General features: G+C 40.3%; 1 protein-coding gene across 10 annotated transcripts in view; it reads left to right on the forward strand.

The window, feature by feature from the left end:
• The window catches only part of DISP1 (dispatched RND transporter family member 1), a 181513-nt gene that overhangs the window by 152439 nt on the left and 5610 nt on the right, over positions 1-23464 (forward strand). For all 10 annotated transcript variants that reach the window (XM_050948414.1, XM_050948412.1, XM_050948409.1 and 7 more), the window contains 5 exons: positions 8552-8581; positions 14681-14804; positions 16247-16374; positions 16841-16938; positions 20050-20147. In XM_050948414.1, the coding sequence (XP_050804371.1) occupies positions 8552-8581; positions 14681-14804; positions 16247-16374; positions 16841-16938; positions 20050-20147 (478 nt within the window). The remainder of the gene's footprint in view (positions 1-8551; positions 8582-14680; positions 14805-16246; positions 16375-16840; positions 16939-20049; positions 20148-23464) is intronic.

The following is a 23464-nucleotide window of genomic DNA, read 5'->3' on the forward strand; positions in this document are numbered from 1 at the left end:
CCAGGACACAACAGTCTAGACATGGGCATCATGATCCCAAAGCGCATACTCAAATCCCTCCAGTGGTGGCTGGACCCTCAGGTGGTGGGAGCCAGGATCCCCTTTCATCTCCCCAGCCCACTCTAACTCTAGTTACAGATGCGTCTGCATTGGGATGGGAGGCCTGACGATGCAGGGCTTATGGCTCGAGAGTGAGCTGTCATTGCGCATCAACATCAGAGAGCTCAGGGCAATCCGTCTTGCCTGCCAAGCTTTTCTTCCTCACCTACGCGATCACTGCGTAGCAATCCTAACGGACAACACCATGGCCACGTTCTACCTGAACAGACAAGGCGCAGCCCGGTCGTTGCTACTTTGCCAAGAAGCCCTCTCTCTGTGGGACTTCTGCTTAGCCCACTCCATCAACCTTCAGGCCTCATACCTTCTGGGTGCCCAGAACATCCTGGCGGACACTTTGAGCAGGTATTTTCTGACTCACCAATGGTCCATTCGTCCAGATTTAATCCATTCTGTCTTCCGCACCTGGGGCTTTCCCCAAATTGACCTGTTCGCTTCGCGGACCAACAGAAAGTGTCCAGCCTTCTGCTCCTTCCGGAATCACAGCCCGGGCTCATTAGTGGACGCCTTCCAGATCACGTGGTCAGGCCAATTGCTGTATGCATTCCCACCATTCCCGCTGGGTCACAAGGTAATACTTAAGATCCGACGGGACAAGGGGGATGTGATACTGGTAGCCCCAGCCTGACCACAACAGTGTTGGTTCCCGACTCTCCTGGACTTGTGCATCCAGGCTCCCATACGCCTGCCTCTCGATCCCGACCTCATATCCCAGAACCACAGTCGACTTCTCCACTTGCTCCATCTCACAGCCTGGAGGATCCGTGGCTGAACCGGACTGAATGAGCCTGTTCTGCCTTGGTATGGCAGGTCCTTCTAGAAAGCCGCAAGCCATCGACCAGGCGTACCTACGAGGCGAAATCAAAGAGGTTTCCATCTGGTACGCTCAGCGGCAGGTGCACCCACTCTGAGCTTCCATTTCCTGCATTTGCTACTATCTGAGGTCCCTAAAAGACCAGCGCCTAACCTTCAGATCCCTTAAGGTTCACCTTGCAGCCATTTCTGCGTTCCACCCAGGAATGACGCGGTGCTCCATGTTCTCCCATCCGGTCATGTGTCACTTCCTCAAAGATCTAGAGAAAATCCACCCTCCAGTGAAGCCACCTGTGCCTGCGTGGGACCGCAACTTGGTCCCCCCTTCGAACCGCTGGCCACCTGCTCTCTTCTCTGCCTCTCCTGGAAGGTCGTCTTCCTGGTGGCTATCACTTCTGCACACCGGGTCTCTGAACTAAGGGCTCTCACCTGTGATCCGCCATATACCATTTTTCACAAAGACAAAGTGTAACTAAGACCCCACCCTGCCTTCTTACTAAAAGTGGTGTCCTGCTTCCACGTGAGCCAGGATATCTTTTTGCCGGTTTTCTATCTGAAATTGCACTCTGACCTACGTGAACAGCATCTCCATTCTCTCGCCGTCAGAAGGGCACTTGCCTTTTACATAGACCGGACAAAGCCCTTTCGTAAAACAACCCAGCTGTTTGTCACCATTGCGGAGCAGATGAAAGGCGCTCCGGTCTCCTCTCAACCAATATCGTCGTGGATCATCAGGTGTATTCGTGCTTTCTACAATCTGGCAAACGTCCCTCCGCCTGTTGTCACAGTTCACTCCACGAGAGCTTGGGCATCGTCAGCCGCCTTCCTGGCGCACACTCCTCTCCAGGAAATCTGCAGAGCTGCCAGGTGGTCCTCTGTTCATACCTTCACATCCCATTATGCCATTGTTTCGCCTTCTAGGGATGATGCAGCCTTTGGCAGGGCGGTCCTTCAATGTGTGGTTCACTGACTCCAACCCCACCTCCAAGGTAAGGCTTGGGAGTCACCTAACTGGAATTGATATGAGCAATCTCTCAAAGAAGAAAAAACGGTTACTCACCTTCTTGTAACTGTTCTTCAAGATGTGTTGCTCATATCTATTCCATTCACCTCCCACCTTCCCCTCTGTCGTAGTAGCCGGCATGAAGGAACTGAAGGGGAGTCGGGCCAGCAGGGGCTTATATAGATCGCCATTTTGGCGCCACTCCAAGGGGCTCCCCAGCCGGCCCGACGGGTAGCTGCTAGGGTAAAAGTTTCCAACATCCATCACGCAGCGCATGCACACACCTAACTGGAATAGATATGAGCAACACATCTCGAAGAACAACAGTTACAAGAAGGTGAGTAACTGTTTTTTCCTCCCAACCTAGAAGTGCAATGGGAAGGCTGAGAAAAAAGCTCTATGTAATTCTAAAGAGCACCACTTGTCCTTAAACATTTTTGGGTTTCTTGCAAATTGTTTTCCTCTAACGCACTTTAGGTCAAAGAACCAAAGAGATTGCTAAAAGCACCAGACCATGCATAACTTTTATTGATGAGCATTAAATTCAATTAGCACAGTTCCATATTGATGCAGCTTGCTTTTAGTGCGGTTTTTGACACAGTCCCAAATGACATTCTTATGAACAAATTAGGCAAATGTGGTCTAGATGAAATTACTATGAGGTGGGTGCATAACTGTCTGACAGTACTCAGAGCAGTTATCAATGGTTTACTGCAAAACTGGGAGGGCATAGCTAGTAGGGTCCTTCCTGGGTCCAGATGGAGAATCTCCACCATTTGGAGATTTTTAAGAATAGTTTTGACCAGCACCAGTGAGGGATAGTCTAGATATACTTGATACTGCCTCAGCACAGGGGGTGGACTAGATGACCTTCTGAGGTCACTGCCAGCCCTACATTTTTATGATTCTGTAGTGAAGCACATGCTAACTTAACATTGCTTTATGCAAGGAAACGTCCAGTTGAAAGTTAGAAACCTGATGTGAATTAATAATATTTTGTTATAGCAAAAGGATAAGACTTTGGGGCCAAACTGTCACCTCTGTTACATCCATGCAACTCTATTGATGTCTATGGGAATACCTGGGTGTTACTAAGAACAGACTTGGGCTCCAATGTAGAGCATTGGAGACAGAATATGGCAGAACACTGTGCTCCCTGCTGTTTAAAACTAAATTGCTAGTCGAGGTTGCAGAGGGAATCTTTCTAATGCGAACTGATGCATTGTGCTTTTGCTGAGTCTGCGCACAGCCTAAAACAGCTCTGTGTATGGTCGTCTGTGCCTCTGCATGAACCATTAGGGAAGGCTGGAATGGGGTATGAGGGCTGCAACTACCGTGGTGGAGGGCTCATAGTAAATTGTGGATGAGTTCAGATCCACTACAAGGTCCCCTCTTCAGTCTTTTCCGTAGCATTTACTGAAATTGTACTAGTGCTGTGATGCAGCAATTCAATCCTGCATTGTCCCATCTTAAATCCTTGCCATATCACTTTTCTGCATTACCCCTGTTGTGCTAAGCACAGAGGTATTTTAGCTTTGAGTTGAATTTGAATCCTCTCCAGCTAGGTTTCTTATATGAGTAACTTACGTACATTGTTAGTGTGTTCAGTGAAGTTATTGCAAAACCTGCAGTTCCTTTCTCATAAAGATTGATGAACAATCTTTTTCTTCACCAAAACTTTCTTTAGAGTTTAATAGAGTTATGTAAACACTGTCCAGTGTTTTAAAAACCACACACAGGATTAATTAATTAAGAAGGAAAGAGCCATTTTGCTATGCATTTCTGTATTTTAGGGCATAACGAAAGAATTTGTTAGTGAAGTTTGTGGGGATAACTTTTCCTACTGACCAGTGTAATAAAGATATTGTAACAGCTGCAAGGTATTGGTTACACTGTTGGAATTCATTCTGGTGTACACAGAATTTTTTTTATGCGTGCCTTTTGAAAAAAAATTTGATAGCAGGTGTGACCTTTAACCTTCCCAGACTTGAAGAACTTAATCATCCTCATTTGTTCAGCACTGAATATACTTTGTGCAGAGAGGAACCAGAAGGGAAATGTGGGTTTGAGGGGGTTTGTTTTCACAAAGATATTGAAGTTGGGGAGTGTGTTTGTTTGTTTTTGTTTTTTTCCGTATAAAAGAAAATGAGGTTTTTGCCTAGGAAAAACATTTTATACAAAGACTGCTCATTACAGACTTTAAATGGAAATGTTCAGTGAGCCCTAATTTTGCAAATTGAACAGAGTTCCCTATCCAACCTTGTCTGACTGAACAGGCAGCAGATGGTGTTGCAGTTTTGCTGGGAAGGTGTCACAGCATACTTCAGAAATACATTGTTCCAGCCAGACCACCTTCTGGGGGTATTTTGGGGACAGGAGTACAGGTGTGGCCGTGATACCCAGATGAACCAGTTAAGAGTTGAGGAGAGGGGATAGCTGCCATGGAAGCTACTGCAGCGGCTCTGCAGCCTGAGGTGAATGGAGTGGTTGGGGAAAGAGGAGTGTTCTGGTCTCTGGAGCACCTCAGTGGAAAGCCAGTTTTGTGGAGAGGAGAGTATTTGTCTCTATACAGCGGCCACTTACTTAATCTTTCTTTTTTATGGTTTAATTATCTACTGATTAAAGTGAAGGCTATTGGAATTGATGCGAGTCAGGCATGTGCTTGGCAAACTTCTCTACATAACCCTGCCAACACATCACAAATCTGCTTGCAATAGCCCATACCATTCCAGTACCAGACTGATCTCTCTGGGTTGTATGCTGCCACATGTGCCAAATAATGTGGCAGTTCAGTTATTTGTAGTAATGTCCAGATTGGAGAATGAAATTCATTTTCACAGGTGAAAGAACATGCATTGGAATGCAAATCTTTTATTTCTAAAGACTAGAAATCGGTTGTTCATTGGGTCAATGTACTAAAACTAAGAGTGTAGATATCCACCTCTCTCTTGTACTTCAACCTGAGTGTACAGTCAGATTTCAAAAGTCTTTCCTTTGTTTTCTTCCCTCAGCCCTCTACTCAAAAGAGTTGATCGTGCCACCAGAGCTTTGACCTTTTTTATTACGTGAATGAAGGTTGAGGTTCATAATTTGTATAGTTATATGAATGATACCTTAAATTGAGAGTGGCTGTCATTCTGAAAAATTCTTGAGCACTTAATTATAGCTTTCTAGCTAATTTGTCCTTTGTTTATTCTTGTTTATAAGCCTTTTGGCTTTGAGGTAATCCAAAAGCTTGTTGGTGTATGTGAACATTTCTTTTCATACATGGTCTTATTGCTACTCAACGCTGATTCAAATAATTTTGGGTAGAAACCTCACCATATATTGGTGATACCTTGAGAGTGGTCTGCAGAACTTTGTCCTTACCACATTCAGAGCACTCAGCCACCCTGACTTCTAAAAACCAGGTATCTGCCAACTGGGGTGAAAGAGGAAGGATGGTCTTATATTGGGAATGAGTAGATCTGGGATCTGTTCCTAACTCTGCAACAGAATTCCTTTGTGATCTTGGGCAAGTCACTTAGGCATAACATTTTGAGAGAGTCCACTAGTTTTGGATGCTACAAATTTTGGCTTTCTAATTTGATTATTTTTTCAGAGGTAACTGCATTGACCTCATCTGAAGTTGAGACTTTTCAGCATCTCTGTTTTAAGTTTCTCACACTGGACACCCAAAGTTAGTGGACCATGTGATAATTTTGACCTTAATCTCTGTTTGAGTTTCTGATCTGTAAATAGGGAATTATAATCCTTCCCTATGGATGATGTGAGAATAAGTGCAGGTTTACTGTTTGTGTGATGCTTACATGCTACAATGATGAACGCGACAGAGAAACCTGTATGTAAAATTGATGTTCTAAGTAGGTCTCTAATGTAGGTGGGAAAATGATACCCTATCTTAATTTCTTCCGTGGAGATTTTTTTTTCTTCTAACATTTATATAGAGATTTATAAGCGTGTCATGCTTTTCAGAGACAATAAAGGACAAGTGATTGCCTGATAGAGTTTACCATATAGGCTAGGAGTTTTGAATCTTAGATCAAGGTTATTACATCAAGGCTTAAAATTTTTTTGCAAGCACCTATTTGCCAGAGAACTTAATCTACTTTCCAGAGTCCATTGTGAAAGATGGGAAGGCCCCACTGTCCAGAGGTAGTACCATGGTGAGAAGTCCAGTCCCTCTACTCCTAGAAATGGGGAAGGGTCAATTCCTACTAGATCTTGCATATGGATTCCTAAATCCCACTTAAGAGATTCCATCTTTCATATCACCCTCCAGCTAAAAGGAAGGTTTCAAATGTGCCAGTTACCAGCCCCCTTTGGCTGTTGAAGGGAAGGTGCATTCTCTCTCTTCTTCCCATCCCAAAGCCTCCTATCTTCTGCATAGGTAAGGGGCTCCACAATGCCTCCTCAGCTTCCTGGCTGTTGTAGCTGGGCACTGGGCATTCTGCCATTCTACCACTTCCCTGCAGCTTCCTGGCTGCTAACACAAAGCAATGTTTGCTAATCTATATTCCTCCCATTTATATCCCAGTTAATAGCTCTGATTTCTGTTTCCACTGCTGCTCATAGCTTTCTCAAGCAGTAGTACAATTGATGGGATGTCAGTTTATGGTTGCCCTCAGTTTTCAGAATAGGAGCAGTAAAAACTAACTATCAAGTCTGTTTTCACTCTGTTAAATCATAGGAGAACTCTGAGGAGCAGGACCAGCAGCAGCAGAGGGGTATTACAGTCCTCTATCTCTCTCCAGACCCGGCAAGACAACACTGCATTGTTAACCTTCCAAATGTGAAATGCATTTAACCTTCGCAAGAACAAGGGATAGAAACTCTTCGTTTAATTAAGTCAAAGGAAAACTAAAATTCTGCAGAATTTGGCATAGGTTCTTCTATGCGTCAGGAAAAGCTGCTTACTCTCCAGTGGCAGATGGATTTTTCAAGTCCTCCATTACCTCAAGTTTCCCAGTTTGTTCAGCACCAAATGCAATGAGACTTTCCGTTTTCCCTATAAATTCTGGGAATTACGAGCACCTGCTCCATCAATAGTGATGAGTTCCATGATTATTTACAAATATGTGTTCAACTTCTTGAAGTCATCAGTTTGGGTTTAATCAAAATATCAGTTTCTATAGCATAACAGTAGGAAAATAAATGCTTTATTTAATATTCTAAAAGCTGAGGGCAACCTACAGTAAAACATAACTGTCTACTAGGTTTAGTTTTGTTTTTGCTTTTTACGGACTTATGCCTTTTCATCCTATTTTAGTTATAAACTGAAAATGTTTGTTTTCTTGTGATTCCTTTGTATTTCTAAAGTACAGTTACATTAAAAATGCTATGTCATTTTAATTTATCTTTATCTATTTATCAGGAATTAAGTAGTTAAGAGTTGTAGTTATTCTCTGTATCATTTGACACAGACCACAAGCACTTAGCCATGATGCTTAAAAGATGGATTAGAAACTAGGTTTAGTTTGTCTAGCCTTATCTGTTCTTTCATCTTCACAGCTGATGTAAGGAGTGTGTCACTGATGATGCTCAGTAATAGGTATGCTAATGTGTAGCTTATTTGATGCTTTGAATTAGAGTATTGCTTGAAAAACATATTTTTGATTATTCCTTTCTTATCACAACTGTGCTGGTCAGCATATGTGTAAAGTGATATGTAAAGTTATTCTACATAAGATGGTGCTTTCTGCTTTGCCTAAGAGTCGTAACTTTTTAGGGGCTGTTTTATACATGGGTGGTTTTTGTTTCTTTGTTTTTTGTCACCATAACTATTTTGGTTTAGTAACATATGTAGTTAAAGCAGTACAACACCCTAGTGTGGACACAGTTTTACCTGTACAAAGATGCTTATAATGGTACAGTTCATTCCCCTGAGCCAGGATTTTACTCCGTATCTTTTGCAGGGACAATGTATCTTATTTTTAGACAAATTGATTTGTTTTTAGTTGTTTCTGGAACAATCTCAGAAGCCCTCATAAATTTTGAGCCATTAATGCAATGGTGTGGGAATTAGCAAATCTGTACTCTTTCAGAGAACTGAGAATTTTTTGTGAAAAATGGTCTCTTAGTTAGTGTCTTCTATCTACAGAATATAGAAACAGTATTAAAGATGACTATTGAAAGTAAACCAAGTTCATGCTTTACCTGAAACTGTGGTTTTAGTTACATCTTCGGAACATCAGTTTATCATATCCATAGATATTGAATCTTTAAGTAGATTTATGGTTTTCCCCCCAGAGACCGCTTTTTGGTCATCTTAATTACAATTTTTTAAAATATGAAGTGTATACTGAAGATTATTACTCCATGAAATAAGATCAGTTTTGAAGAAGAGCAAGTATTAGCAACAATACATTTGTGCCTGTTCTCTCTTACTATTCAGAATAACTTTGGTAGAGTTAGATTTCTAGTAAAGAAGCAACAACATTAGCAGTTGAAATAGGTTTTATTTGGGTACCTTTGGGGGTTCCATTTTTCTGGATAATGCCAGGCTAGAATATGCCAATTTAAAATATTTTCTTCCCTGGAACTGCACAGGGAAAAAATATTAGTGCACAGGTGTTAGTGCATTTTGTCTGTGTTCAACAATTCTTTTTTTTTTTCCAGACCTGCCAGACCATTCAAATTACCAAAAAGGTAAGGTACCATATAAGAACTTACAAATCTTGTGCATGTTCTTTCATGTGTTAAGAAAACCATGTCTCGTACACAGGTGTTAGTGTATTGTAAAATTAGCTGTTGTGCATATAACTAGGTTTCCTTCTGGAAACAGATGAAAGAATAATACTAATTGGACAAATATCCCGTGTTGTCTTTTGATTCTTTTTTAATTTTATTTTCTTTACAAATAGTGTGTGTGTGCGGGCGCACACACACAAAGCTGACCACGGTCCTGCTCCTGAGTGTACCCCCAGAAACTCCCTGGTCCAACACCAATAATTATAAAACACTTCAGTTTAAAAAGCTCAGGAGAGGGCATTGCAATAATCTTTCCTATCCTTAAACACAAATTCAGCATGGTTACAGGCTCTGTACATTTAATGGAAGAAAGTAGAATGGCTTACCCAAAATTGTGCTTGCACCTGAAATATTAGATACCATTTCAAATGAACACATGTTAAAGGAATAACCCACGTGCAGGAATTTCCCTCAGTAAATAATAGATCTGTTCAGTTAATATACTGCATATAAATCCAATCAAATACATTTCCACTGTACATGAAACGATTGAAAACCTCTTAAATATACAACAACTAGACGTTTTGAAAAGTTGTATATATCTTTTTGTGTGCAACCAGATTATGATGAACCAGGTTTTTCTTATTATACACGGAGATACAGATTCACAGAGGGGAACTCCTAAGCATTATTTTATTGCTTAGTATGCAGACATAATTTCCCAGCTCATTAGAAGTGCAGTGAGGCAAGTAAAGAATCACAAATATATAGATTGGGTAGATTAGGAAAATATAGCACCATATCACAAAGAAGTGTAGGAAACGTTAATGTACTACAGACTAGACTGAATGCAGCAGATGTTTTGGCATAAAATAAATTTCAGGCAGCTATGAATTTTGTGGCTAGTGGGAACTTCCAGTTGATTCGGACTACTGAATGGCCGAAGAAATGACTTGCTTACCAGTCCTCTGACTCTTCTCAACCAGTTGCACCAATGTATTGGTGGGTTTGATCAGCTGATATAAAGCAGGAAACTGAGCCCTTGATTCAGGAAAGCTCTTAAACACATCTTTAACTTTAAGCATGCCGTTTTAAAATTTGAGTTCTTTCTTGAATAGGGGTGGATTTACGCAGATGCTTAATTGCTTTTCTGAATTGGGGGCAGAAGTCTGAGGCTAGTCACTTTCATCTTCAGGTCAATGCACCCACATTTTTAAAATTCAGGTCAAATCCACACCTTGCCTTTTAGGGGAAGTACTACAGTTTAATTTTAAAACTCCCACCTCCAACACAATGGCTACGAAATAAATAGAAGTGGAGAGACCAACTTTTCCTTTTGGATAACAACTTAGGATCTCGGTTGTTTGTGGACAAATCACTTGGAGAGACTTCTTGCTTTACGCCAGTGTCATTAGTAGTACCAAATGAAGCTCAGACAAACAAAATCTGAAAATCTGAAGTTGAGAAAAGAGAATTAGTTACTGTGTCTCAAAAATGTGTACTGGCTGGAAAGGTAATGATATTTCCAGGTTTGTCAGAGGCTGCTTAAAATTATTGTGAATCTACTTGATACACATACTCATGCCATTTTTTTGCATTTTCAGTTTGCATGCTCAAAATACTAAAAAGCACATAACAGGCTAATTAACAAAATGCATCAGAGTGTTGAAAACCAACAAGGATTGCAAATTATATATGTAACCCTTCTGCCCCTCTGAGTTGGCAGCAACAGGGGCTGGGTTCAGTATCCAGGGGTTCCGTTTCAATAACGCAATGCAAAACTGGCTCGAGTCCCCACCCAGTGATCTGGGACAACTACATACCACCACCTTCCGGGCGCCTCTAGGAGGCAGTACTTCCCCTCTCGCAAGCACAGAGTCTGAGTGTAGCAAAATTCTTTTAATAAAGAAGGGAAACAATGTGGCATCATGTTGGGGAAACACCACAAACAGGATTCATAACGTAAACCTTGAGCAAAAGACCCACCAAGTAAGTTATGGCAATGTCCTTTTCCCCTTAGGGTCTTAAGTCCAATCACCCCAAAGTCCAACAACCCAAAAGTCTCTGTCCCTGGTCAGCGCCGCCCCAGAGTTCAAAAGTTTATCTGCAGAGTTTTACCTCCCCAGCCTGGGTGGAAATGGGGGGCGGCCACACAGGGTGTTAAGGGGCACCTTACGTGGGCCGGGACCGACTGCTCCGCCTCTCCGTGGAGTTCTGCTGCAGTCTTCACCACGACCGGCTCCACTCCACTCACTCTGTGCCACTCCTCCAGCTGACCCGCTCCAGCCGTCACCGCAAACCACTCCACTCCGCTCTGCTCTGCTCTCTGTTCCCTGGGCTGCTCCAACATGCTGCAAATTTCTCCACTCTGCCAGCCGCTTAGCGATAGATCTTCAGGCTCCCCCACTAGTTAACACAGAACTCAGTGATCTCAGCTGAGTAAGTTTAGCTCTTTTAGTGATTTCAGCTCTTAGTGATTTCAGCTTGTAGTAGGGGACCCCCAGTGCTGGTGCACCATTGGGCCAAAGTGAATTCAGCTCAGCAGCCTCTAGATGGACTCCTAATGGAATCAAAATTAACTCTGCTCTTGAACAGTGGAGAGAGGCAGAGGTGCAATTGGTGTTCCAGGCCCTCAAAAGGGGCCCATACCATCAGGTACACACACCAGTCCCCAACCTCTCCCAATTCATTGGGTTTTGGCACCCATGTCCGTTGTCTAGCAAGTGCTACTTAATTGATGGTGAGACTCTGTCATAAAGCAGTCTCATAGTTCCTCATTCACATAATCAGGGTGACAACACTTTATTCCTCCTGCCCTAATAACAAAGAAATGGAGGATCCCAGAGCTGTCAAAATAACCATCCCAGGCTGCCGTGGGCAATGCAAACACCTGAAATTCTTTTCCACACTCCCTGAAATTCTTTCCACACTCCCCATAATTCACCACCAGATGTCAGGGTAGAGGTCATCCTGACTCTGCTTACATATAGAAACAAATGTTGTCACATAGTTCAAATGGATGCTTTTGCTATTCTGGCTGCAGTGATCATTGCTGATACAAATATCCAGTGTATGACTGTGATGAGACCAACACTGAACCAAGGTGGGGAGTGGAGCAATGCTGGGCTAGGGAGGCCCCCCGCCCCTTATCAAGTGCAACTTCCATAGCACGTTCTCAGTCCAGGAACAGTTTTTAAAGGACACTACTGCTAGGAGAAGGGGGAAATGAGCGCATGTGACCAGGGCCACCTGGGGGGAGAGGGGGCAAGTGGGGCAAGCCCCCCATGAGAATATAGTATTCCATAGCATTGCAACTTTTTTTATGTATCAGAGGGGTAGCCGTGTTAGTCTGGATCTGTAAAAGCAGCAAAGAATCCTGTTAGTCTATAAGGTGCCACAGGATTCTTTGCTGCTTTACTTTTTTTTATGCAAGGGGCCCCCGAAATTGCTTTGCCCCAGGCCCCTTGAATCCTCTTGGCGGCTGTGCATGTGACACCAGGAAGCCAGGCTGATGCTGAGAGTTGTGTCAAGAGTAGCAACAGCTTTGTGAAGGCTGCTCTTGCAGCAGGGACTTGGATTCACCCCCTTTCTTTGGGAGTTGAAAGCTCTAACAGATATTAACTAACTGAACAGGACAGTAAGAGACTGAGGAAAGTCTGCCTAGTCTGTGATCATGCCCCAAACAAAGGAGCTCCAGATGTTAGGAAGCAAGCTCAGAGAACACATAATTTGGGGTAGTTCAGTAACTGGGCTGGACACTTTGATAACCTCTAGGGCCCTGGTTTGGGACCCGGTGAAGTAGGTGGGCCTGGATTCCCTACTTTGCACCCTTTCTCCTGCTCCTTAAGTGGGGGACCAGTCAGAGCACAAGGGAGTGATTGAGACCACAACTGGGGCTCACTCTGGGATGACTAGGCCAGCAGAAACCGTAAGGCCAAGACCTATCCACTAGGCTTGCTGGTCATCAGATCTTCCCACTACACTGACATAAAAAAAATAGGACAATTTACAAGAGTAAAGATCTGGTAATGTTTCCTATATAAGGTTTATTAAAGTCCTCAAACAGGTCACATAGACCACAACTTTCTTTATTGTTAGTTATAGATTGTAGAGTTCTGCTCAACTGAGATGAGAGCAAGCTGCTCAGCAGAGAATGGAACCACACGCACAACAGGGTAAAGGGATCATTCTTGCAGTAGCAACACAAATTTCACCAACACAATGGTGAAAAATAACTTTTCAAGTCTTCAGAGCTCTCGACAAACATTTAACTAGTCAAGGTAGAATCCGGTGTGTATAGAAATATTGAATCCTGTAAATAGAAAAATGTTATTAAGTCATCTACTCCCTCTCCCTTAAATTTTGTGCAGTTGGACACTTGGGAAAATTGTACATTTATGTTTTTTTAATAACAAATTGCACTTCAAACAGATTTAGAAAGTTTCACTAAATAAGCTTGAGAATTCCTGTGTGAGATTGGTAAAAATTATTCCACATTTATGTATGGAGAAACTGAGGCAAAGCCACAATAGCACTTGAATCTTCCCAAATCTGTGCTGAACCCTATAGAACATACCCCTTTCTCATTGCTGGAGTGAAGATTTTTCAGGCTGAGGCACACTGCAGAGGACCCCAAAACCAGTCAGTAACAGCATTGTTGGATACTGTTGGATTTATTATAGAGAAATGGTAAACTGCTGCCAGAGTGGCTGTCCTGTTGCCTTTGGATAAAAAGGGGAATTAGATCTTGTTTTAGCAATAGGACAGAAAATCTCTGGACAGAGTGTAGCTGGATCCAGGTAAGAATATACAGATGTTGTGCTGGTCTGATTTTCAAAAGAACGACAGTCTCTTGGGGTAGTGAAAGTAGGTATAGAGAGAACTGTAATATAAACTAACCTTTCTTTTAGTCTGCATGGAGATTGAGGAAGAAGTAGAATATAAATTGTCCTGATCAATATTTACATGTGTACAACTACTATCAATATGCTATGATTCATACTCAAATGTTTTTTCAAAATGCATCACAAACCTCACCGGACTTTGTCCCCTCTGTTCTGAAGATTAGACAGCATAACCTTTCTGTAAAGTTGTCCTTGGAACTCCAGGACCTTGATTTCAAGTGACTGATTTAAGACTAATTATAGTCAACTTTGTACTTCTGGGTTTCATTTTCTTGCTTTTTTTCTTGCACAATTTTTGTGAATTTAACAAGAACCTCTTATTGAGATAAATATTTAATTAAGCATGTGTAAAGGCTTCTTTGCTCCAAGAATCTGAGTATATGTGTGGGTATTGCAATTTATTTTCACCCTTGAACTTGCAGCAAATTCTGTGGACTATCATAATAGGCTCTGAGTAACTTTTTTAAAATTGTAGATTTAAGTTACAAAGCAAATGGTTCATCTGGCTTATGCAAATCACTTATTTTCTTGTGTAGTATGGATCAGAGAAAACATTCTGACCAAACCAGAACTATAAAGTTGAGGAAGTAGTATAAAATCAGTAATGCATACTTGGTCTTATGAAGCAATTGGACTTAAAATGATGTTAATTGTGCTTTATCCATAGTTGTCAGAATAGATTGAGTAAAAGTAGCAATTATCATTACCTGACCTGTAAACCAAAGAAATCTATTTTTGAGTAAGTCAGAAATAATCATCTTAGAGGCAGTAGCAGCACACAAAAAATGCTAAACTGAAATCTATATTTTTATAACAATCTTGAAAGAAATACCAATGGACTGGTGAAAAAGACTTCTTCCAACAAGAACCCAAATGAAGTTTCAAGAGGAGAGGGATTTGCTGGAGATTAACATCATCTTTTTTGGTCTGTTTCTCACTTCAATTAAAAAAAAATGAAAATGAGATTAAACTGGATCTCACATAGATACCTGGCAAAGGTCTGAAGCCTCCATTTAGGTATAATAAAAAATAGTACCATGCTTTAGATGAGTCTTATTCCATAAGGAGAGAGGTGTGTGATAATTCTGTTTTTGCCTTCTTTTGTTTTCAAATTCCTCTTTCCTTGCTAAGATTTTTTTTTCTTTCCTTATAGTTATGCAGCCCTGATAGCCGACTGGCCTGTGGTGGTTCTAGGCATGTGTACTGTGTTAATAGTGGTGTGTGCATTGGTTGGCATATTAGTTCCAGATCTTCCAGACTTCTCTGATCCTTTGCTGGTAAGCTAGCAGCTGTTTCCTGTACTGTCAGATAATTTTCTCTGCTGTACTATTTCCCCCAACAATAATAGTAAACAGGTAACCTAAGTAGTATTTAGAGAACTTGTTACATTGCTTTCCAATACAGATGTGCCCAAACCAAAACCCCAATTCTGAGCACACCGGAGCTTTTAGGGTATTTGGGTATGAACTTTGCAGTCCAGACCCAGCTATATTTTCACAAGGGCTGAGGAGCTGCTGAATTTTTCAGATTTTGTTCGTAAAAATGATATTTTTCTGTCACCATAAATCTATTTGGGTTGTTCTGAGTATATTTTAAGAGAGATGTTCTTGTATTAGCAAGGCTAACAGATGTTGTGAGACTTATCTAATGAATCCTATGGAAGAGAGTAGTAGATCATAGAGTTCCTGGTATTTCTTCTAATGCAAATGTCCTATTAGATCAAGACACCAAAAGAGTTAAGAGGGATACAAAGAGGTGGTTGCACATCAGCGTCTGTTATGCACTAGATTTGAATTCCAGTATCCAGCAGACAACTATCCAAAACTTATACATGTTCCACAAATGAATTTCTATGCATTTAATATTGTTGCGAATTTACTCAATGCATTAGAACATAATCACAGACGACAGGTTCTCCATCCTGGAGATCATACATTCTAAATTAGGTTTCAGAGTAGGGTGCCAGGATCTATTAAAGGAAGAGGGAACCTAAGAACCTTTGAGTGATGGACTCCTATCCATATTGAAGGTCTGAAAGGAATCTTTATCTGATTCTGATAAAGACTGCCATCAGTTCTTATTTGTTCTGAACCAGCTCAACCATGTATTTAGAACTGTCATGGAAAGAGTTTTACTTGACTACCCTAACGTACTACAAAGTTACTGTTATATTGATACTATAATACCATTCCACTGTACAAAAAAAAATGGAATTCAGTAAACTCGTATTTCTTGAAACAGTTAGCAGTCCTTTAAATTGCATTAGTCAAGACTTTTTTTTCTTTTAAATGGTTCTTAGGCTTTGAGTTATTCTTCTGGGAATGGAAAAAAGACAAGTGACATGCAGAGATAACAACAGAGATAATTACTCAAACTACAAAATATTCTGTAATTGAGATAAGTTAGCTCAATCCGTTTATCCGCTGAAAATATCAAGAGCCAGTTTACTGATTGGTTAGGCAGTATAGACAATCACTATTTCTGACTGACAGTGTGTAACATAAATCAGAATTTATAACCACTCTGTAAGACGTATGCAATTGGTCATTATTATGTCAAAACATCCTGTTATAAAGCAATTCACCTCTAAACTAGATGTCTGGAGTAACTGAACTTTCTAATTATAGTTGTCCGTCACTTTGATGTTCATGTTTTCCATTCTTCTTTTAAAGCAACGGAATGAAATGTACTAATAAAATTCTGTAATGTTCTGCCTTAGGGTTTCGAGCCAAGAGGGACTGCAATAGGCCAGAGATTAGTCACATGGAATAATATGGTGAAAAACACAGGGTACAAAGCAACATTGGCAAATTATCCTTTTAAATATGCAGATGAACAGGCTAAAAGGTAAGAATTTTTTAATCATCTTATTGTCTCAGCTTTCTGCAATAGAGCCTGCTCCAACGCCCCCAGAAGTCAATGAGTACACTCCCATGGACTTGAAGGGACATTGGATCAGACAAACCCTCTTCCTCCCCCCAAATATTCCTTAGGCCTCATGTATGGAACTAGACTGAAGAGAGGGTTTGATAAAACTTACCCTATGATATAGTGTAACAATTGAAAATGTCTTGTGTTTTTCACTTTGAACTACAAGAATTTTTCAGTGTTAAAATAAAGATAATATGCTTTAAGGTCCCTAGTAGAATAAAAGCGTCATGAATATTTGAGTTATTGAATGTTGAAGTCATATGAGCACTTGTATCTATTTTCTCTGGCCAAAGCTAGTAAAATGTGTAAGTTGTTAGGAAACTCCTTTTAAGAATCTTATATTCTGTGTTCAAATAAGATAAAAATGTTTCCTCTATTTTAGTCATCAGGATGACAGATGGTCAGATGATCACTATGAGAGAGAGAAAAGGCAAGCAGATTGGAATTTCCACAAAGACAGCTTTTTCTGCGATATTCCAAGTGAGTGGAATGGTGTTAATAGTAAATCTGAATACTGTGGGAATATTCACAGGAAATGTCTCACTATTAGAAAAAAGAGGTCTTGCTCCCTATATTTGATATGCACCTTCTTCCTCTTTGCATAAGGCTCTGAGAAATTTAGACTAAATCACATTTTAAACTCCAACAGTTCCCACTGAGCACTACTCCTCATCTTTTCTTATAGAGCATTTCTTGAAAAGGTTTTGGTTTTAGTTGACAATCCTAAATGTTAGTACCTTAAAATACATTAGTACAGAAGTAGCACTTAATATAAATTAAGACATTAGTAATGCATTATCCGTACTTTACCTTAAATCTAAACACAGAAATTCACTTTTCCTTATATATTCTTCTTGCAACACTATTTTTAAAGGACATCTGTGAGGTCAAGTCTGGCTCAAAATTTAGGTTTTATAAAATCAAGCCTTTATAAAACCTAAGACCAATGGAAACGTTTCCATGAAATTTAAAATACCCAAGGGGAAGGCTATTTAAAACAAATAAACATTCCTCTTCATATTTAACCAGCCACATATTTCAGCTTTGTGACAGTAAGCACTTTTTGGACAGGAACCATGTCTTGGTATGTGTGCACACAGTACTTACCCATGGGCCCCAGTCTTGATCTGTTGCCTCTGGGGCCTACTGCAGTATAAATGTTAATAACACTGCATGAGAACATGAATGTGAATTGACTAGAAAGTGACTAATTTGTTTCTATTGTCAGAATGAGAGAGAGGCAAAGTAAATACCAAAGTAGATTTTATAAAATTCTCTTTTTTTAATAATATAAGGTCTGTCTTCTAACAAAGGTAAGAAAATTTGGCCCAGATCATCCTTTCCTTTTCCATGAGTGGAGATAATTGAGACCAAGCAGATTACTCCTGAGCAAGGGCAAATGTGGGAGGATCTATCTTGAAATCCACTTGTGAGTTAATGCTGCTTCAAGCAGCATTAACTCCTATAGTCCCATCCATGATAGCATTTACCCCATCCCAGGGGACTCAGGCAATGGCAACAAGGTAGCTCTCTCATCTTGGACCCCTTTGCCTTCTTTGTTCCTTGAGTTCTCTCCCTGTGTGTCTTCAGGATCACCAGGATTTGGGAGGTTACGGCTCACTACTCCTAAAACACTTAGGCTATGTCTTCACTACCCGCTGGATCGGCGGGCAGTAATCGATCCAGCGGGGGACAATTTATTGTGTCTAGTCTAGATGAGATAAATCGACCCCCGAGCGCTCTCCCATCGACTTCTGTACTCCAGCTTGGCGAGAGGCACAAGCAGAGTCGACGGGGGAGCGGCAGCAGTCGACTCACCACAGTGAAGACACCATAGTAAGTTGATCTAAGTATGTTGACTTCAGCTACATTATTCATGTAGCTGAAGTTACGTAACTTAGATCGCTTCCTCACCCCTCACCCCGTGTAGACCAGGCCTTAAAAAAGCCTGTTCCATCTTCCGTGGCAATTCTGTATGGTGTACCTCATGCTGGTTTTTTGTTTTTGTTTTTTTTTTTTGTCTCCTCTGCTCATTGACAGTTGGGGAAGATCTGGCTGTTTTCTTTTGTTAAAATAAGATTTTTAATCTGATGACTATTGAAATAATTTTTCATAATAGTGCATGTTTTAAAGTTCAGCTACAAAACTAAGCGGAACATAGGGCCTTCACCATTGCCTCCCATCTTTGATGATCTCTTGCTCTTAACTTCTTCCCATGTCATTTAGATAGCGTTCAGTTCTGCTTATGTTGTGCATTGCCATGTTATCCTTGGCCTCCCTCATCGCTTCCTGCCCTGGGGGTTCCAGTCCAGTACCAGCTTTGTCGTGTTGTTCGAGTCTTTCCTCCATGTATGTTCTAGTCATCTCCATTTTCATTCTATAATTTTCTGTCCTGTAGGTTTCTGTTGCATCCTCCTCCAGAGTTCATTTGTGATGTGTGTGGGGGGAGGAGGTTGGGTTTTTTGGGAGAGGGAGGAGGGTTGGCCATCTGATACTGAGGATTTGTCCAAAGCAGTTGTTTATGAAAAACTTGGAGGTTAGTTATTAAGACCTTACTAAGTCTACAAGTTTCAGCGCCATATAGTAAGACTGACTTTACAAAGATGTTAAATATTCAAATTTTAGTTTGGAAGACAAGACTTTTGTTTCTTGAGATCTGCTTTAGAGTTACAAAGGCATGGCTTTCGCTGTTCTGGCTTTAGTATCTTCATCTGTGCTACCTGTTGTACTTACAGTGCATTATTGTGAATTATTGGACGTCTTCTATGTCTGTCCCCAAATTGCACAAAATCAGGCAATATGAAGCCCAAAGTACCATATTGTACTCCAAGGTACTTAAGATTTGTGTGTGTGTAATATGCATTCCTGGTTAGCTAAGTATTAAGTTCTGGTAGGCACTAAGACATTATTCCCTGTTGCTGAAAGCTGTTTCAGATAAAAGTAACTTAATATTTTTAACTAATAAATTAAACTGCTTTTACGGTGGAATTTGTGTGCATTCGACCTATCTAACTTCCAGAATATAGATTTATTTATTTTTTTTAAAAAGGCCCCAAGGATTTCCCAGAAACTTCAACTGAAGTCACCAGCCCCTAAAGGAAAGAAATCATTTTATAAATGTCCTTGTAATTATTAATGTTATCCCCAAGTGTATTGTTTCACCAAGGCAGCCTCGGATTATATCATGTATCCACTACCAATATGTTGCAAATTAAGGTAGGCCTATAATAGTTTGCTGCTGAGACCTTTCCCTCTTTCTTGTCAGATTTCAGAGGACAGACAATGAGCGTGGCTAGAAATTTATTAGGATTTCTGAACTGTATAAAATTGACTAAGATAGGAGACTGAAGTTTAGAGAATTCTTTCAGCTTTAAGATGTTGAGGGAGATTGAAGCTCTTATAGGAATCAAGTCTTTCGCATAAAGAGACCATCTCCTTCCTTGGAAAAAAGGTAGTTTCCCACCTTCAGACAAATGTTCTGAAGACTTACAGTTAAAGTAATTATCTACTTTTTGAATGATGGGAATCTGTTTTAGTCTCTTATATCAGACATACCTGTGAAATTCATAAACCCTCTTACTATATTTCCAGGTGATCGATACTCACGAGTGGTGTTTACTTCCACAGAAGGAGAGAACTTGTGGAACTTGCATGCAATTAAATCAATGTGCAGTGTAGATAATTTGAGGGTAAGTAAAGAAAACCTTTTTCATCTGGATTAAGCAGAGTAATATATATTTGAAACTCCCAGTCCGTTATAGCTAACCGCTAGATGAAAGCATTTCAAGTTGTTTTCTTGCTGCAAAGTAAGCAATCCACGGGCCGGCACTAGTTCAAAAACAATTTTTGCCAGACTACAGATCAGAATTTCTGTTTTTGCACCTCAAGTGATCTTCACTAAAGATAAAGCCTATTTCCCTGCTCCAGCACTTTCTGAACTAAAGGGTACATGTTATTCTTTTGCAGTGTATTTCCTTTCATAATAATACACCAACCATTTTGTTTCCCAAAGAAGACAAGGATTTCATTTTTGCCCCGTACTTTTATTTCCCTTAAAACAGTCTGTCAGCATCTTTGTTCTGTTCTGTATACCTCTCTTGCTGTCAGTGGGTCACTTAGCCCTATGAACTCAAAAGAGAATAGCTTGGCATCAAAGACATCAAAGGGACATAAATACAGTTTCTAGGCAAACAGCAAAAGTAATCCAGTCCAGATTGCATAGTTCTGAATTAAACATTTACTTCTACCTTAGAACATGAAAGAATGAAGGAAGACACTTTGTCCCTGTCAACCCAGACTAGTAGATATTTTTTCTATGGTCAGTGTCAATAGGGCCTTGCTCTCATTCCGTAAAGAGTCAAAATGATAAAGGCAACACCCAGCCTTAGGGAATTTAATAGTTGGTCTTGCATGTGTTAGAAGTTAACTGTGCACATCGTTGAGATTGAGGTCTGGTTTCAACTAATAATGGACGTTAACTGACAGTTACAAAGTGCATTCTGAACTAAAAGGCATAATGTATTTGAATAAGACATCTGAAAAGTATAAGCTTCTCACTCGCTGAAAACACAATGCTTTAAATTGCAATGCAACTGTAATTTTTTGTAAACTCAGAGACCTAGTGTAGAAATTAACTTAGATAAAATGAAAAATATATGACCTTAGAAATGATCAATTAATTTCCTGGGTGGAGGCCCATTATCTTTCCCCTTCACCCATCAAAATTCCCATCACCGGTTAACCTAACAAACAAGACATAGGCATTTAACCAGACATGTTTTTTTAGATTGTGTTATTTGATCAAGAGTTTTTTTATCAGTGTCGTCAGGCAGTCACCATAAGACAGCCAATTTCCTCCCTAGTTTTTTTAGCTGGTATTTGCTTGCCTAGGATTCTGAGTTTCCCAATATAAGCAGTGAAATATGTTACAGCCAGTGGTGCCGAGAAATTAATCTTGCTGAAATTTAGATTAACAAAATCAAGACAACAGTGGTTTTCTATAATCACTCCCAATTTTTTGTAGGATTTCTGGAGTCATGGCAGTGATTTTGAAGTTAAGATATCAAGTTATATTTTATTTGTATGTGACACTTAAATATAAAGGACTAATTCTAAATGCTATCTAAGAAGTGCTAGTCTGTGAATGTCCACATAGACTGCTGTTTCAAATAAATGCCACTCATCATTGATCAGTCCAGGGCACAGCATATATGTGTCATAAATAAAAAGGAAATATATTTTTGGATAGCTAAATGAAGACAGCTTGCTACGTCTCAAGGATAATTTTGTGGAGCTTGTAATGTTACTGAAAAATTTACCCTTTTATTCTAAATATACCTTGAACTTCTAGAATTTATTATCTCAGTACTACTTATTTAAAAGTCCTGATTGCCAAAAAGTAGTCCACCCTTTTCAAGGAAGGATAAGAGGCAGCTACTTTAAGAAAAAGCACCATATAGTAAGCCATGAAAACGTCTCTCCCTTAAAAAACAAACAAACTACCACTTAAGTACTAGGATCATGGAAGTTTAGCAGTGTGTGTAGATATTTTATATAGGATATTTGTAGCAGATCAAACATTTTGGACAAGAGATCTTTTTCTTGTAACCTCGATTTGTAGTTAAGCATTTAATCATCAAGCAGTGAGTTGGAAAGAACAATTGCATGTATCAAGGTAGTGGTGTGGCTAGCTAGTTAGTTGGATTTGTAACTTGATAAGAATGGATGTTGTAATTATTACCTGTCTATATGCACAGTACTTTTAATTAAAAAATAGTTAAACTAGATGCCAGTTGCTTAGACATTTTGGACGAAAACTTGTTTTCATAAAAATATTGCTTCTAAATGGCTCGTGCTATTGCTTAAACCATATATAAATGTAATTGCTTTTCAAGCACCTCCTGGATCTCATGAGGTGCTTAGATGTGCCTTGCTTTCAATTGCTATGTTCTTTTGCTGGTATTTGACCTCTTACTGCATAGGTCAGTGTCCACTCTAACTAGTCTCAAGAAATGGGTGTGTTTTTTGACCTTTAGTTTTTGTTAGACTCTCTCTTCTGTTGGCTACAGTTCACTTATTAAATTCACGCCTGATTAAGGGCCCCAGTTCTGTTTTCATTGAAATCAATGGCAAAACTTTTGTTAAATTCAATGATAGCAAAACTAGGCAGTACATTTTCTGGAATTTTGCAAGTTAAGTTGAAGTGCAAACTTAAGGTTTCATATATTTTACTCTTGATATGTAGGATCTCTATTCCAAACTATTATTTGCAATAATATGAGCTATCTGTATAAATCTCCTGCACATCAATAGAAGAAGGGATCTTTAAAATCTTATTTTAAGCTGCTTAACATTTAAACACAATAATTATCTTGGGTATATTATAACAACTTTAACCATCTGGTTTACTAATACTTAGGGCGCCGTCCTGCAGCTGCTCAGCACATGGCATTCCCATAATCTTCAATGGAAATTCCACATGCAGACTGGCTACAGGATCAGGACCCTAATTTTTAAATTACTAGAATTAGAGAAGTCCTTTCCTTCCCAAATCAATTACAGGAAGCTTTCCTTACTATCCGTATGCTTTTTATTTTTCATAAACTTCAAAGATTCCAAATATAGGAGCACAAGCCAACATCACCAGGCAGATCCATTTACCAACCTGGTGTGCCCTTGTAGGTAGCATACATGCAGAATGCACACCTTCACGTCTTTAGATATCCCAGTAACAAATGGATATGTTGCCAGTGGCACAGCTGACCTGGCAAGTACCAGCTAACCAGGGCTGGCTCCAAGGTTTTTGCCACCTCAAGCAGAGAGAGAGAGAGGGGAAAAAAAAAGCGATCACGATTGCAATCGGCAGCAGCTTCACCGCGCTGCTTTCTTCTTCGGCAGCAGATCCTTCCCTCCGAGAGGGACCAAGGGACTTGGCACCAAAGAGCCCGACATGCCGCCCTTTTCCCTTGGCCACCCCAAGCACCTGCTTGCTGAGCTGGCCCTCTAG

This window comes from Gopherus flavomarginatus, chromosome 4, assembly GCF_025201925.1.
Source record: "Gopherus flavomarginatus isolate rGopFla2 chromosome 4, rGopFla2.mat.asm, whole genome shotgun sequence".
Taxonomy (NCBI): Eukaryota; Metazoa; Chordata; order Testudines; family Testudinidae; genus Gopherus; species Gopherus flavomarginatus.